The sequence below is a fragment of the Hyla sarda genome, chromosome 1, assembly GCF_029499605.1.
Source record: "Hyla sarda isolate aHylSar1 chromosome 1, aHylSar1.hap1, whole genome shotgun sequence".
NCBI lineage: Eukaryota > Metazoa > Chordata > Amphibia > Anura > Hylidae > Hyla > Hyla sarda.
Genome location: NC_079189.1, coordinates 388,474,790 through 388,490,357, shown reverse-complemented (window position 1 = coordinate 388,490,357; position 15,568 = coordinate 388,474,790). Strand labels below are relative to the sequence as shown.

Below are 15,568 nucleotides of genomic sequence, written 5' to 3'. Positions count from 1 at the left end.
AGACACGCTCTGTTATTGGGGAGAGCCGGGGTCCCATGCATGAGATCTCGTGGATCCCAGCAGTCGGAAACTTATAGCTTATTCTTTGGATAGGGGACAAGATCTTTCTTTTTCTTTTTTTTTCTGCTTTCCCTCCAGTTGTGTCAACAAAGTACCGTAATAGCTTTTACAGTGTGGCAGAAGTTAAACAATTCTTCGACCAGAGTTACGGCAGTGGTTTTCCGGCAGTATTACCAGTGTTTGACTACAGTTGTGTGTACTGTAGTTGACCTTTCTACATTTATCATGGTTTATTGCCGTTACTTTACACAACTTGACTTTTTCTGTGGGGACATAAAAAAATAAAAATCCAGTGCTTTGGAGTAAGAGAAGAGAGAAATGTCCATGAAACCTGCCCCCTCCAGTGTAACTTGTTACCCAGAGAAGCCTGCTGGGCTGGGAAACCTGATTTACTGCTGTAATCTACTTAGCCGTCCTCTGTAATGTCAGCAGAAGCCTCCGCACACCGGCTGCAGACCTCATGATGTGTGTCTGGCTGCAGTGGCTGCACCATGCTGTATAATCTGCACTTACCGTATATACTCGAGTATAAGCTGTGTTTTTCAGTACGATTTTTCGTGCTGAAAACGCCCCCCTCGGCTTATACTCGAGTGAACTCTCCGCTTGTCAATCCCTTTCAGTAGTCTTCAACCTGCGGACCTCCAGATGTTGCAAAACTACAACTCCCAGCATGGCCGGACAGCCATCGGCTGTCCGGGCATGCTGGGAGTTGTAGTTTTGCAACATCTGGAGGTCCGCAGGTTGAAGACCACTGAAGGGATTGACAGGCGGGGATTATGAAGGGTGTTGGGGGGGGGGGGGGAGGGATGATGACAGGCGGGGATGATGATGATGATGATGACAGGCGGGGATGATGATGATGATGATGATGATGATTTTGATGATGATGATGACAGGCGGGGATGATGATGATGATGACAGGCGGGGATGATGATGATGATGACAGGCGGGGATGATGATGATGATGATGACAGGCGGGGATGATGATGATGATGACAGGCGGGGATGATGATGATGATGATGATGATGATGACAGGCGGGGATGATGATGATGATGATGATGATGATGACAGGCGGGGATGATGATGATGACAGGCGGGGATGATGATGATGATGATGATGATGATGACAGGCGGGGATGATGATGATGATGATGATGATGATGATGATGATGATGATGACAGGCGGGGATGATGATGATGATGATGACAGGCGGGGATGATGATGATGACAGGCGGGGATGATGATGATGATGACGACGACAGGCGGGGATGATGATGATGATGACGACGACAGGCGGGGATGATGATGATGATGATGATGATGATGATGATGATGATGATGATGACGACGACAGGCGGGGATGATGATGATGACGATGACGACGATGACGATGATGATGATGACGACAGGCGGGGATGATGATGATGATGATGATGACGACGACAGGCGGGGATGATGATGACGACGATGATGGCGGCGATGATGATGACAGGCGGCGATGATGATGACAGGCGGCGATGATGATGACGACGATGATGATGATGACAGGCGGCGATGATGACATGAGGGGATGATGTATTTCCCACCCTAGGCTTATAGTCGAGTCAATAACTTTTCCTGGGTTTTTGGGGTGAAATTAGGGGCCTCGGCTTATATTCAGAATATTTGGAATAAAGACTTTTCTCCTTTTTAACATCTTTTTAAAATAAAAAACAAAAGAACACAACTCTCCACATATGTCCTGATCTCCCCCCCCCCCTCCCATATATCACTTTTCCATATATAAACTGTTGTTTTCTCTAAGATGGTGCAATAGGCATATAAATTATAAGCTCTCGCGGGCAGGGTCCTCACTCCTCTTAAAGATTTAGTAATGGATGATACTTGTTTCTATTTGTACCCTCATAATTGTAAAGTGCTGTGGAATTTGTTGGCGCTTTATCACTAAATATTATTATAAAAATAAATATTATTATTATTATATTTGTGCCAATGGGAAACATTTAAAAACTGCCACAGTAACGAATATATGTGGAGATTCTCTAACTCCGTATAAAGGTATAATTTTTATTCTATTCTTTCTAAGGTTTTGGCAATAAATAGGACTTTTAATCCCTTGCTCGGTTATACTGGTAAATGCTTTGTAAAGTTAAAAAGGTCGGACTAGAACACCTTTCACTGCAAGAAGCCGGGTGATGTGCGTAGATGTTCTCCATATCGCTTGTGTTGATAGGGCTCTGCGTAGCTAACACCGGCTGGCAGATTTATAGGTCACAATGGCTGCTTAGCAACAAACAACGTCACAGGTACTAATACTTGGCTCCAGCTCAGGTCTTTTCACTGTCTTTTAGCATAATCTAACTAGGACTTGTGGAAATGGAAGCCAATGTGTAAACTGGAAATGAATGCTGGACTGTGGTACATGCTGAATCTGTTCTTCATACACAGATTAAAGTATATCATCAGAAAATGGCGTATTACTTGAATCAGATTATAGAATAGTTTTATTGTATTGCAATATTAGGGTTTTTACACTAGCCTCTAGAGGAGGGATAATATGCTGGCACTTCTGATTTGTGTCGCTCGCTTATTAGCTTTGCTGTATAGACTGAGAGAATAAGAAAAGTCATCTCCTTATTGTACTGTAGGAGGCCTAGATAAGGTAGGACAGCAAAACTGTACACCACCATAAGGCTATGTATTCAGCTCACCTGTCACACCATTAGTTATGTTCATAACTTCTAGAGGCTGCTAGAATGTTTTGATTTCTCTGTCCATTTACCCCAATGGATTTAACTGGTATTAAAGGGGTATTCCAGGCCAAAACTTTTTTTTTTTTTTTTTTTATATTTATATCAACTGGCTCCGGAAAGTTAAACAGATTTGTAAATTACTTCTATTAAAAAAAATCTTAATACTTCCAATAGTTATTAGCTTCTGAAGTTGAGTTGTTGTTTTCTGTCTAACTGCTTTCTGATGACTCACGTCCCGGGAGCTGTGCAGTTCCTATGGGGATATTCTCCCATCATGCACAGCTCCCGGGACGTGACATCATCGAGCAGTTAGACAGAAAACTTCAGAAGCTGATAACTATTGGAAGGATTAAGATTTTTTTAATAGAAGTAATTTACAAATCTGTTTAACTTTTCAGAGCCAGTTGATATATATTTAAAAAAAAGGTTTTGCCTGGAATACCCCTTTAAGCATCTTTTAAATACCGTATTTATCGGGTATACAACGCCCCGGCCTATAACACGCTCCCTCATTTTACCAAGGATATTTGGGTAAAAAATGTTTTTTACCCAAATATCCATGGTAAAATGAGGGTGCGTGTGTGCGCATGTATACCCCGATACACCCCCAGGAAAGGCAGGGGGAGAGAGGCCGTCGCTGCCCGCTTCTCTCCCCCTGCCTTTCCTGGGGTCTAGAGCCCTGCTGCCGGCCCTTCTTTCCCCCTGGCTGTCGGCGCCGCTGCCCGTTCTCTCCCCCTGACTATCGGTGTCGGCGCCGATAGCCAGGGGGAGAGAAGCGGCACCGGCAATGGGGCAGCGGCGCTGACAGCCAGGGGGAGAGAAGGGGCAGCGACACCCATTGCCGGCGCCGCTGCCCCGTTGCCTCCCCCCATCCCCGGTGGCCTCCCCCCATCCCCGGTGGCATAATTACCTGTTGCCGGGGTCGGGTCCGCGCTGCTTCAGGCCTCCGGTGTGCATCCCCTGTGTCGTTGCTATGCACGGTGCGGCGCACTGACGCCATGCGCCGCGCCGTGCAGCGCATAGCAACGACGCAGGGGACGCACACTGGAGGTCTGAAGCAGCGCGGACCCGACCCTGGAAACAGGTAATTATGCCACCAGGGATGGGGGGAGGCAACGGGGCAGCGGCGCCGGCAATGGCTGCCGCTTCTCTCCCCCTGGCTGTCGGCACCGATAGTCAGGGGGACAGAACGGGCAGCGGCGCCGATAGCCAGGGGGAGAGAAGGCCTGGCAGCAGGGCTCTAGACCCCAGGAAAGGCAGGGGGAGAGAAGCGGGCAGAGACGGCCTCTCTCCCCCTGCCTTTCCTGGGGGTGTATCGGCGTATAACACGCACATAGACTTTAGGCTAAAAATTGTAGCCTAAAAAGTGCGTGTTATACGCCGATAAATACGGTAGTTTAGAGGGTTGAAACCCTCTCTGCCCCATGAGGCCAGTTGCCCCATTAGAGGAAATATTCCTGCCTGACTCAAATATGGAAATCTGAATAAATCCTTGGATCAACGTTCTATCCACAAAAATCTAGAATCCGTAGCCTGTAATATTATATTTTACCAGGAACACATCCAGTTGAACGTGTTCATCATCATCACGTGGCAGAGAGTTCCATAGTCTCACTGCTCTTACAGTAAAGAATCTGAGGGGAAACATTCTTTCCTCTAGATATTTATTTTTTAAATGAACTTACAGTATCAATAAATATACACGTCACATTTTAGTGGATTCAACAAATTTCTCACAAAACACGTTTAATCAACCACCCTCCTCCCCTTTTTATACTGTTGATGGGGAAATTGTGCATGAAAGAAATATACCAATAAGTTTCTTCTTTTCCTTTTTGTAATATTCAACTTGGAATCATCATGCAATATTGTCCTCTTGTCATGGTTACCAACATAGGTATAAAAAGATCCCTAAAAATATCTTAAGTAACCCCAAGCTTGATAACCTATCTTACCTTAGCCGCCCTCCTCTCCATCCTTTCCAGTTCAGCCATATCCTCTTTATATACAGGTGCCCAAAATTGTTCACAATACTCTATATGCGGTCTTAGTATTGATTTATACAGAGATATATGTACATAACCTTACATTTATCCACATTTAATTTGCCATGTCTGCCCAAGTCTCCAGCTTCCCCAGATCCCTCTGTAGTAATATGTTCTCCTCCTATGAGGTGGCTTATAGCAAGCCTAACATACTCCTAGCAGGAGTGGGATATAGTTGTAGTGGAAACATCTCTTTTCTTACCAACTCCAACATCCAGCTCCTATTTTTGAATTTTACACCCAACCTTAAAGACTACCTGTCATCAAAAATACTTTTTATATGTTGTTAAATTACTTCTCCTTAACAACTTTCTAATAGAATGTAATCACAATTTTTTTTTATTTATAACTTTATTTTTACATCTAAAAATATGACCACTAGGGGTCTCCCTACATCATGTCCTGGCAGCACATCTCTCATAGAGTTCGGACTCATGCCGGCCTGTCATGAGTCCGAACTCTCAGTGCAGCTGGGACACTGACAAGCAAGCACAGTGCAGCTCCTGTTGATTTTATAGTATTGTTAGTGCTGCATTATTCTTAGTTTTTTTAAATAAATATACCGAATAGCTTTGCAGACCCACCATTGTTGTTCCTTATGCCTGCAGGGCATGGCAGCTCTGTGCTCCGATCTTCCTCCACTGTATGGCATGTGCAGTGCCAAACAGACAGGAGGAGACTCATGAGCTTCCGGACATGCTGTCTGCAGAGCCTCTATGCGCGCTCCCAAGAGGGATCGCAGCATAGAGGAAGAATGGTGGAAGTGAGCCCAGGCAGGCTTCAGCTGACCTCACGCCTGCTGGGCCACTCCCCTTTCCTCTCACAGACGGCCATTGAAAGAGCAGCAGGCAAGCAGGGACTGATTAAGGTAGGAAGTGGGTGTTAAAAAATACAGGATTAGTGTCAGGAAGAGTCAGGGACAGATAGGGAAAATTAATTAGGGACAGTTTAGTTTGTGATAGGTACTCTTTAACAGGAGAAATGCCTTTTTTTTCTACTCCATTTTAGTTGCATACCCATACCACTTCAGCAGCCTTAGGGCTCATTCACATTATAGAATCTCTTCCTGGAGATATTCTGGGCAAATAATTTGTGAGCAGCAGGCGCCAGCAGAACAAGCCAGTGCTAGGATAGCTTGGAAATCCACAGTCTGTCTGGCGCTGAAATTTCTGAAACAAAACGTCTGCCATGGAAATTCTATACTATTAGAGTCCCCTTAAAAACAATGAGAGGCTGCTGCACTGGAATTTCCAGAGTGTAGTTTTCTTTGTGGGTTTTTATACCCTATAATCTTTTTTTTCATGGTAATTACTAAGGTTTTCCTACATTTTGATATTTTTTTTTTTTACACATGCTCTGAACTGTTGGGTTTTCCTCAGCTCAAATCAACCCCATTTTCTGTGGAAAACTTAATAAATATGTTTTTTTTTTTTTTGGTGAAAATGTCGGACACTCCCCTTTTAGTTGGCCACGCTCCTTTTCCCGGTGGACACCCCTTTTTCGGGTTTTCTAAGTAAAATGGAGAGTTGGTCGGGTTTTTTTCCAATTCTGGTGCAGACAGAATTTCTGGCACAATGGTGCACAACCTGACAAAACATGTCGGGTTTACAATAGTAAATCAGGGCCACTGTGCACGATGCAAGTGGAGCAGTTGCCAATGGCAATCAATCCGATTGCTGCTTTAATTTTTAAAAATGCCTCTGAAAAATAAATGCAGAAATCTGAATTATCGCTATGGGCAGTGGCTACACTTTTTCCTCTGCACAGATTTTCCTAAACCTCCCCCAGATACTCATGACTTTTTCAAAACATTATTTTTGTATTTTGTTAGTAACAAATTGAATATATCTGGCTAATGGTGTATGGAAACATCAGTTTACTGTTTTATGTGTAAAGGTATAGATTACTGTGTCTGCTCTGTAAGGAAATAATTACTTCATTTGATGTGTATTTTGTTACGTCACTTATTAATATCTATTTAACTTTTCTCAACACAGCACCAAGGAATAGGAAGGCCGAGTGTTTATCATGCTGTTGTGGTCATCTTCCTTGAATTCTTTGCATGGGGCCTGTTAACAACACCAATGCTAATAGTGAGTATTACCTGTTATTTGTTCCCTTTCTCCATCTCTCCTTAGTTATTGTAAATTGGTGTTATTTTTGTATTAGGCTAGGAACACACTGCATTTAAGGTTTTGTTCCCAGGTATCTGTTCTCATCCCGACAAGAATGGGATGCCCACATATACTGTGCCGGACAGCAGTCAGTGCCATTTATTGACACAACAGTTTATTCAAGATAAGAAGAAAATGGACCCGGCACTACCAGAAATAAAGGCTACTGGCACTCTTTGCATCCAAGGGGGCTGCGGGGCTAGCTAGAGGGTTGCCTATAGTGGTGCGTCTCCATAAACAGAAGGATAAAAGTTCAAATGAAGACAAAGAAAGAGGATTGCACTCACCAGGAATACAACTCTTTATTCCGTCACCGGTACGCAAGGCATATACATAAGTGGAGGCGGGGGGGCAGGAGCTCCGGAACAAGTTGTTTTTATGCCTGTTTGGCGCTTCCTCAAGCTGGTGAATTCACCGGCTTGAGGAAGCGGCAAACAGGCGTGAAACAACTTGTTCCGGAGCTCCTGTCCCCCCCGCCTCCACTTGTGTATATGCCTTGCGTACCGGTGACGGAATAAAGAGTTGACTTCCTGGTGAGTGCGATCCTCTTTCTTTGTCTTCATTTGAACAACACAACAGTTACCTCGTGTTTCCATTCAGACAGTTTTCCCACTGTATATGCAATTTTAATGGAATGCAATAACACAGTCTGCTTCACTATGGAGTACCGTTAAAATAGCATATACTAGCGGAAAGCTGCCCTGAGGCCTCTCATTGAAATAAATGGCCCCCGCTTCTGTCCGCTACAATATATGTTGTCATAGCGTTCTTGACGTGATACTGGAGGGATACCTGTGACAGTATGTTCCTTGCCTTACTTGTTTGACATAGTGGTGTAGAATGTTAGAGACTTTTCTGTGAACAGTATTTATTACCTCTCCACAGTATAGATGATAAATATTAGATCAGTGATACTGAGGGAGATTCATCAAGAAAAGTTGTCCAGTTGCCCATAGCAACCAATCAGATTGCTTCTTTCATTTTTCGGAGGCCTTTTCAAAAATGAAAGCGATCTGATTGGTTGCTATGGGCAACTGATTGACTTTTCCTCTACACAAGTTTTAATGAATGTCCCCCACTGTTGGGGATATTTATCAAAACCTGTTCAGCGTAAAAGTTGCTGAGTTGCCTATAGCAACCAATCAGATCACTTCTTTCATTTTTTTTTTTTTAAAAGGCCTCCGAAAAATGAAAGAAGCAATCTGATTGGTTGCTATGGGCAACTTTCTCTGGACAGGTTTTGATAAATGTCCCCTTAAGCGTCTGCCCCCTGTTTGTGTGTTGTAACCCCTGTAAATGCTTTAGTATTCTAGAGTGACTTCTAGTACGGAGTTAAATTGAACATGATCTTGCTACCCTTTAGCCTGTATTTCATTGCAGTTGCCGGTGACGACAGAAGCATAAATATTTTAGTGCTATGCAAACACTTATCAAGAAAGAAGTGTATCCGTATTACTGTTTTGAACCTATGTTTGCTGTAACCTGGCTATGTGCAAGACTTAGGAGCTGTCGATTTAATATGCATGTTTCAAGGACGTTCATAAGATATATAGATAGCCGGCATTTACCATTCTTTCGTCAGATCCTTTTTTTTGTGTTAGTATATACTCACAGTACGAAATAGGGGTAGACTCATATGGGGTTACCACAAGGCTACAGCAGCCGTTTCGCACCTCTTAGTGCTTCATCTGGCCATATGAAGCACCTAGATGTGCGAAATGGCTGCTGTAGCCTTGCGGTACCCCCACCCCCCGCATGGGTCTACCCCTATTTCGTAATGGGAGTATATACTAATACAGTGGTCCCGCAACATACGATGGTAATCCGTTCCAAGTGGGCCATCGCATGTTGAGGGATCAGTGCAATGTAAAGTATAGGACAGTGGTCTACAACCTGCGGACCTCCAGATGTTGCAAAACTACAACACCCAGCATGCCCGGACAGCCAACGGCTGTCCAGGCATGCTGGGTGTTGTAGTTTTGCAACATCTGGAGGTCCATAGGTTATAGACCACGTTTAGAGGAAGTTGAACTCGCCTGTCCCCGCCTCTCCGGACCGTCACCGCTGCCCAGGATGTTGCCATCCATCGCTGTCGCCACGTCCCCGAGGTGTCCCCGATGCTTCGGCAAGGCCTCTGTTTCCCCGGCATCCTCGCTCTCCGTCGCCACCATCACGTAGCTACACACGCCGCTCCTATTGGATGACGGGACGGCGTGCGCAGCGACTTGATGACGTCAATGGAGAGCGCCGACGATGCAGGGGATCCCGAAGAGGACGCGGCGGAGCCCCGAGGACAGGTAAGTGATCGTCAGCGGACCACACGGGGCATCGTAAACGGCTATCCGGCGGCAGCTGAAGCAGTCTGCGCTACCGGATAGCCATTTATGCGATGGCCCCGACATACAAAAGCATCGTATGTTGATGCTGCCTTCAACATGTGATGGCCTCTGAGAGCCCATCGCATGTTGAAATTATCAATGTCAGGGCCATCGTAGGTACACTATACACTATATATCTCAGAAGAGACTTCCCATACTTGGAGTGCACAGAAGTGCCGGAGTGTGCAGCGGCAGTGCCGGACTATCAATCTATTCTGGTTGTACCTATGCTAAATATGCATGTTTGCTGTCTCCTGCAGGTGCTACATGAAACTTTTCCCCAACATACCTTTCTTATGAATGGTCTCATTCAAGGAGTAAAGGTAAGAAAACTGCTAACCTTGCTATTTCCATTTGTACTTAATGTTGTTTATTATCAGTATAGGATACATAATGGAGGTTAGGACGTCATGGCTACAGCAGGGTGGAATGTTTCTCCAGGGAATAATCAGTCTTTGTCATTAAGTAGGTAAAGTTGACGGGGAGTTTGGGTGAATAGTTGGCGTGTCTCAGTTCTGACAGACTGGAAGTCACATGCAAAGGCTTGAAGTTTTTGTGACCTTTTACTTGTGTTGCTGTGTGTCATCCTTGCCAAAGGCATACAAATATATATATATTTTTTAATATGTCAAATAAAAGTACTGGGCCGCTCCTCATGGTCTTACATACTCTCCCCATTGTTATTGAAGAAAAGCTTTGTGGGAACGTTTCTAGAAATACTGCAGGGTGGGGAACCTGTCCGTGTCCCCTGAGAAGATATTCTACACATTTTAATGTATTCACTTGTAGTAAACCTAAATCATTAATCAGATTGTTTTATTTCTTTTTTCTCAGAGGCCTTTTTAAAAATAATCAATCTGATTGGTTGCCATGGGCAACTGGGACACTTTTCCTTTACACAGGTTTTGATAAATCTACCCTATTGAGAGTTTCAATAAGGAGCCTAGGGCGCTTTGAATACGCAGTTTTCTGTAGTTTGTCAGACAATTCAGAGAATTGGTTAGATGGGTGTGAAATTAATTTTAAAAATGGGAGTAAATATTGCATGATGGGTTGAAGTATACAGTCAGGGGGCTTGTATGTCTAAAACCCACCCTTATGATTAAACCTGACCGTATAATCCCACCCGTCTGACTAGGGTTGTCACCTGGCTGGAATTTTACCGGCACAGCCGCTATTTTGGCCATCCTGTCAGCATTTTAATATCAAAAATACCGGCCATGCAATGGTTATCCGACCAATCCTCCATCTCCCGGAATGTTGCACCATATACTATACCAGTGTTTCCCAACCAGAGCACCTCCAGCTGTTGCAAAACTACGACTCCCAGCATGCCTGGACAGCCGTTGGCTAGGAGTCGTAGTTTTGGAGGCACCCATGGTTGGGCAACACTGACCTATACTATATACTACTATATAGTCCAACATGCTGGGAGTTGTAGTTTTTGTTTGGAGCAGCTGTTGAGCCACAGGCTGTTTCAGGGCATGCTGGAAGTTGTAGTTAGTTACTAACTGCAATTCCCGAATTTAATAAAAAAATAGCGATCAGAAAGTCACATCAAAACAAAAATGGTACTGTTAAAAACTGCAGATCTGGGCGCAAAAATGAGCCCTCATACAGCCCCTATTAGGAGAAAATTTATAAGTTACAGTGGTCCCTCAAGTTACAATATTAATTGGTTCTGGGACGACCATTGTATGTTGAAACCATCGTATGTTGAGACCAGAACTCTATGGAAACTTGGTAATTGGTTTTAATGGCACCAAAATGTCATCCAAAAATAGGAAAAAGTAAAGAAAAATAAGTAGATAACTAATACAGATAAAGCAAGTTCTTACATATAAAAGAAAGAGCTGCTGGGAGCTGTAATCACTGTCTGTCAGTGTTTCCCAAGCAGGGAGCCTCCAGCTGTTGCAAAACTGCAACTCCCAGCATGCCCGGACAGCCAAAGGCTGTCCGGGCATGCTGGGAGTTGTAGTTTTGCAACAGCTGGGGGCACCCTGCTTGGGAAACACTGGTCTATGTAGAGGACAGGAGCTTTTTCAGGGTCCTGTACAGTATATGCAATGTCCTAAAAATGTAACATGGAGTCTCCTCCACCTGGTGTCCAAAGGAGCAGCTAACCCTGGTCCAGGTAAAGTGTACAGAACATGCAACACCTCCCTGTACTGTAGGGGGCGCTACCAGACAGTCAGTGTATACGCTTCAGTAATACAGGGGATTTACCAGTGAATGTCCATTCTGATTGGTCGGTTCTTCCAACCATTGACACGTTTCACAGATCTGGACTGTCTGTATATTGTATGTTGAGTCTGGTTTCAACTTACACTGGTCCAGAAAAGACTATCGTATGTTGAAACTATTGTATGTTGAGGCCATTGTAAGTTGAGGGATCACTGTATAGGGGTCAGAATAGGACAAATTTCCAGTGCATATGTGTATCCTGTGATGTCACGCATATATAATTAATTATGCAAAGTAGCATGGCCGGTATTTTTTTTAATTTTTTTTTTGAAGAAAGGTGGCAACCCTACATCTGACAAACTATTAAACCTCATGTTTGTTATGGGCAACTGCACCAGTCTCCCTATACCCAGGATTTGATAAATCTCCCCCATTCGCCTGCTTTTTTCTTGCCTGCTGCCCTTAGTCACGACCCACCGAGGTGGTCACCCGCTCTAGTCCAATTGCAGTGTCCTGAAGGTAATGCCAGTTGGTCTCCACTGTGCATGTAAGCAAGGGGGATTGTGGGAAAGTGTTTGCACTGTTGCCTGGTAACAGCAGGGAGAGAGAGGAAACCAGGAAGTGATCAGATCCATGATGGAGAAGAATTGGTTCAGTGATGTCAGTTACAGAACATTTGTCCAGCCTGACATATATGTATGTGGTCACATGTTATTTACAAACGATGGGGCCTGGAGTATAGATCTCTATACATTACAGCACGTATCATTCAGTATAGTTTCAGGAATAGCTTGCAGCAGCCCTACAAGCAGCGGTTTAACTTTTTGTGCAATGCTACCATGGGTTTCAACATGTATGGTAATTCCATTTAAAGTTACGAGACAGTCCCTTTACATTACCGTACGTGCTTAGTGCTTTAAGGAAGTTGTCATACTAGAACGAGTCAGTTACTTATATTTTTCTGTGAATTTAGGTGGCTATCCGTATTCGAAAGTCAACCTGTCTGCATGTTTTTGGCCTTTAAAGGCCTCATCTAACAGTGTCAGGCTGGGTTCACACCAAGTTTTTGCAATACAGTTCCCGTATCAGGTTTTTGATTTAATAAAAAAAAAAAAAAAAAAACAGATTGCTCAAAACCTGACTAAACTGTATCAAAACTTGTGTACAAATTTTAATCCGTATACGGTTTGAAAAATCATGTCCAGTTGCATCCGTTTTTTTAAGGAAAAAAAAGTATAAGTTTTTAACTTTTCATTCCATTATAAATAAAGTTTCACTTGTTTGATTGAAATTCCAAGAAAAGAACTGTACAGGAGGCAAAACGTACACAACCGGATGCATTGTTTGGCATACGGTTTTCAATACGGTTTTGTACGGTTTTCAAATTGAAAACGTTTACGGGAACTGTATTTTAAAGATGTGGTGTGAACCCAGCCTCAGGGATAAAGATTTTAGCCATGTGACACCCAAGTGACACTGTAAGAATGTGTACAGTTATTACAGATCAGCTCAGCTCCCTTCTCTGCAAGAAATGATGTGCACCGCAGCAGCTGCAGCTTATAGGAACACATGAAGAAATCCAGCACAGCTCTATTCTTGCTCGTTGTATGGTTTATGAAACGTTTAAAATGGCACCAATAACATGCACGGTACTGGAAAAAGAACCACGTTTCAATTTACTCAGCCTTCATATATGACTATAAAGCGTACGGCATAGGTCACCTTTTAGAATCCCTTAAAACGATTATCCTCCACTTATGTTATTCCATCTTCCAGCAGCAGAGACATGGTTAATGAATGTAACTAAAAACACACAGAAGATTAACCCTTACACTGACATTTGTAGCATACAACACTAACATTTAATCCAATATACATTCCCAAAATGACCTTTTATGACGCCTATTGTATATTAACACGTTTGTTGTTTTAATTTTAATAGTTTTAAAATTGGAGTAAACTACTACAACCTCATGTTTTAGAATCAAATGACACAGGGTCTGAATTAGTTTTTGTTTATTATTGCCTCCTCTTTTAGCAGGATATACTTTATCTCCTAAAACAGAAAAAAACCTACATAAATAAGGCCACTAAATGAATCACCAATGCTGAAAAAAATGAATCCTAACCTGGGGCAGAGACGAAATTAACTATACAACCTACAAAGAATCTCTATACCCTATCATCAAAAATAAAGTAAATATATCTACACAAGCGGTATAAAAAAATTAGACTTTATTACATAATTCAGTTCATCTAGACAACAAGAAAGCCCCCCATAAAAAACATCACACTCAGACATGATAAAAAAAAAAAATTATAGGTCTTTTTTCAACTTTATGAAGTATGTAACTAATGGCAGGCATCAGCACGATCGCTGATGTCCGCCATTACCGGTGGGTCCCGGTGCTCGCGCCATGTATAGGGCGTAAATGCACGACCTGGTGCGTGAAGTACCAGGGCATCAGGACGTTCATTTATCTCCTATGTCGTTAAGGGGTTAATAGACAAGCTATCTCCAAAATAATGGCTTCTAATATGTTGAGACAGTGCGGACACATTGACTGCAACATTTTTTACCGTCTGATAGATGTGGTCTTATGCCTACAATGGTGTGGATGTAGATCAAACATATTGGAGATTGGATTCTATTCTTGTCACTACATAGATTACATTTAATGTATTGCAATTTAGTTAGGAACATGTTTTATTTTTTATGTATTGGATAGTTTAGTGCGATGACATACAGTAGATTTATGGCCACATTTGTAGCTACTTTTACATCTTACCACGTATTGGATTGCACCACTGGCGTAAAAATGGGTGAAAGTATGGTAGCTAACATTGGAGCTTTCCAGGACTTCACTTTTTATATTATCTTAGGAAGCAATATAGTATTCTGCATTAGAATCAGTGCATATTTTTTTTTACTATGTTTTCGACCTGGTTGATTTGGCTACTGTATGTCTAGTGTTTCCCAACTAGTGTGCCTCCAGCTGTTGCAAAACTACAATTCTCAGCATGCCCAGACAGTTTTTGGCTGTCCGGGCATGCTGGGAGTTGTAGTTTAACAGCTGGATATTTTGGACCCTATTGTATGCCACATTAGGTATGTTAGAGGAATATCCATATTCCTTTTGAGAATTAAAGGGGTTATCCAGGAAAAAACTTTCTTTTTATATATCAACTGGCTCCAGAAAGTTAAACAGATTTGTAAATTACTTCTATTAAAAAAAATCTTAATCTTTCAGTACTTATGAGCTTCTGAAGTTAAGGTTGTTCTTTTCTGTCTAAGTGCTCTATAATGACACATGTCTCGGGAACCGCCCAGTTTAGAAGCAAATCCCCATAGCAAACCTCTTCTACTCTGTGCAGTTCCCAAGACACGTCATCAGAGAGCACATAGACAGAAAAGAACAACCTTAACTTCAGAAGCTCATAAGTACTGAAAGGATTAATATTTTTTAATAGAAGTAATTTACAAATCTGTTTAACTTTCTGGAGCCAGTTGATATATAAAAAAAAAAAGGTTTTTTTCCTGGATAACCCCTTTAAACAGCCTGGATTCTGCCTGGAAGACATTCAGATCACTACAGTTTCTCTTGAGTCAACCATTGCCCACATGGAATATTACTAAGAACATGAGGGGTGGTATGCAAAATTGCATTGCCAGCACATTCTTTTTTTTATATGGAAACTCTTTAATGTCATGGTTTTTAAAGGTAATTAGAATTTGTCTGATTTGCCCCTAAACCAGTCTATAGATGCATACTGTACAAATCCTCTCTCCTGGACTTCTGTAATATATTTGTTTAAATAATCAAAGGTGTCCAAAAATAATTCCCCTAAACCACCCTTGATAAATGTCCCCCTATAATCTCAAAGTATATATAGCTTATATTATATAGTAATTATAATATATATATATATATATATAGCAACAGGAGAATACAGCAGCACACTGCTAGCAC

General features: G+C 42.5%; 1 protein-coding gene across 1 annotated transcript in view; it reads left to right on the top strand.

Moving 5' to 3' along the window:
• Positions 1 to 15,568, top strand: part of LOC130362663 (hippocampus abundant transcript 1 protein-like) — an 88,695-nt gene that overhangs the window by 37,666 nt on the left and 35,461 nt on the right. Inside the window, exons 4-5 of the mRNA XM_056567574.1 lie at positions 6,859 to 6,954; positions 9,674 to 9,736. Coding sequence (XP_056423549.1) covers positions 6,859 to 6,954; positions 9,674 to 9,736 — 159 coding nt within the window. The remainder of the gene's footprint in view (positions 1 to 6,858; positions 6,955 to 9,673; positions 9,737 to 15,568) is intronic.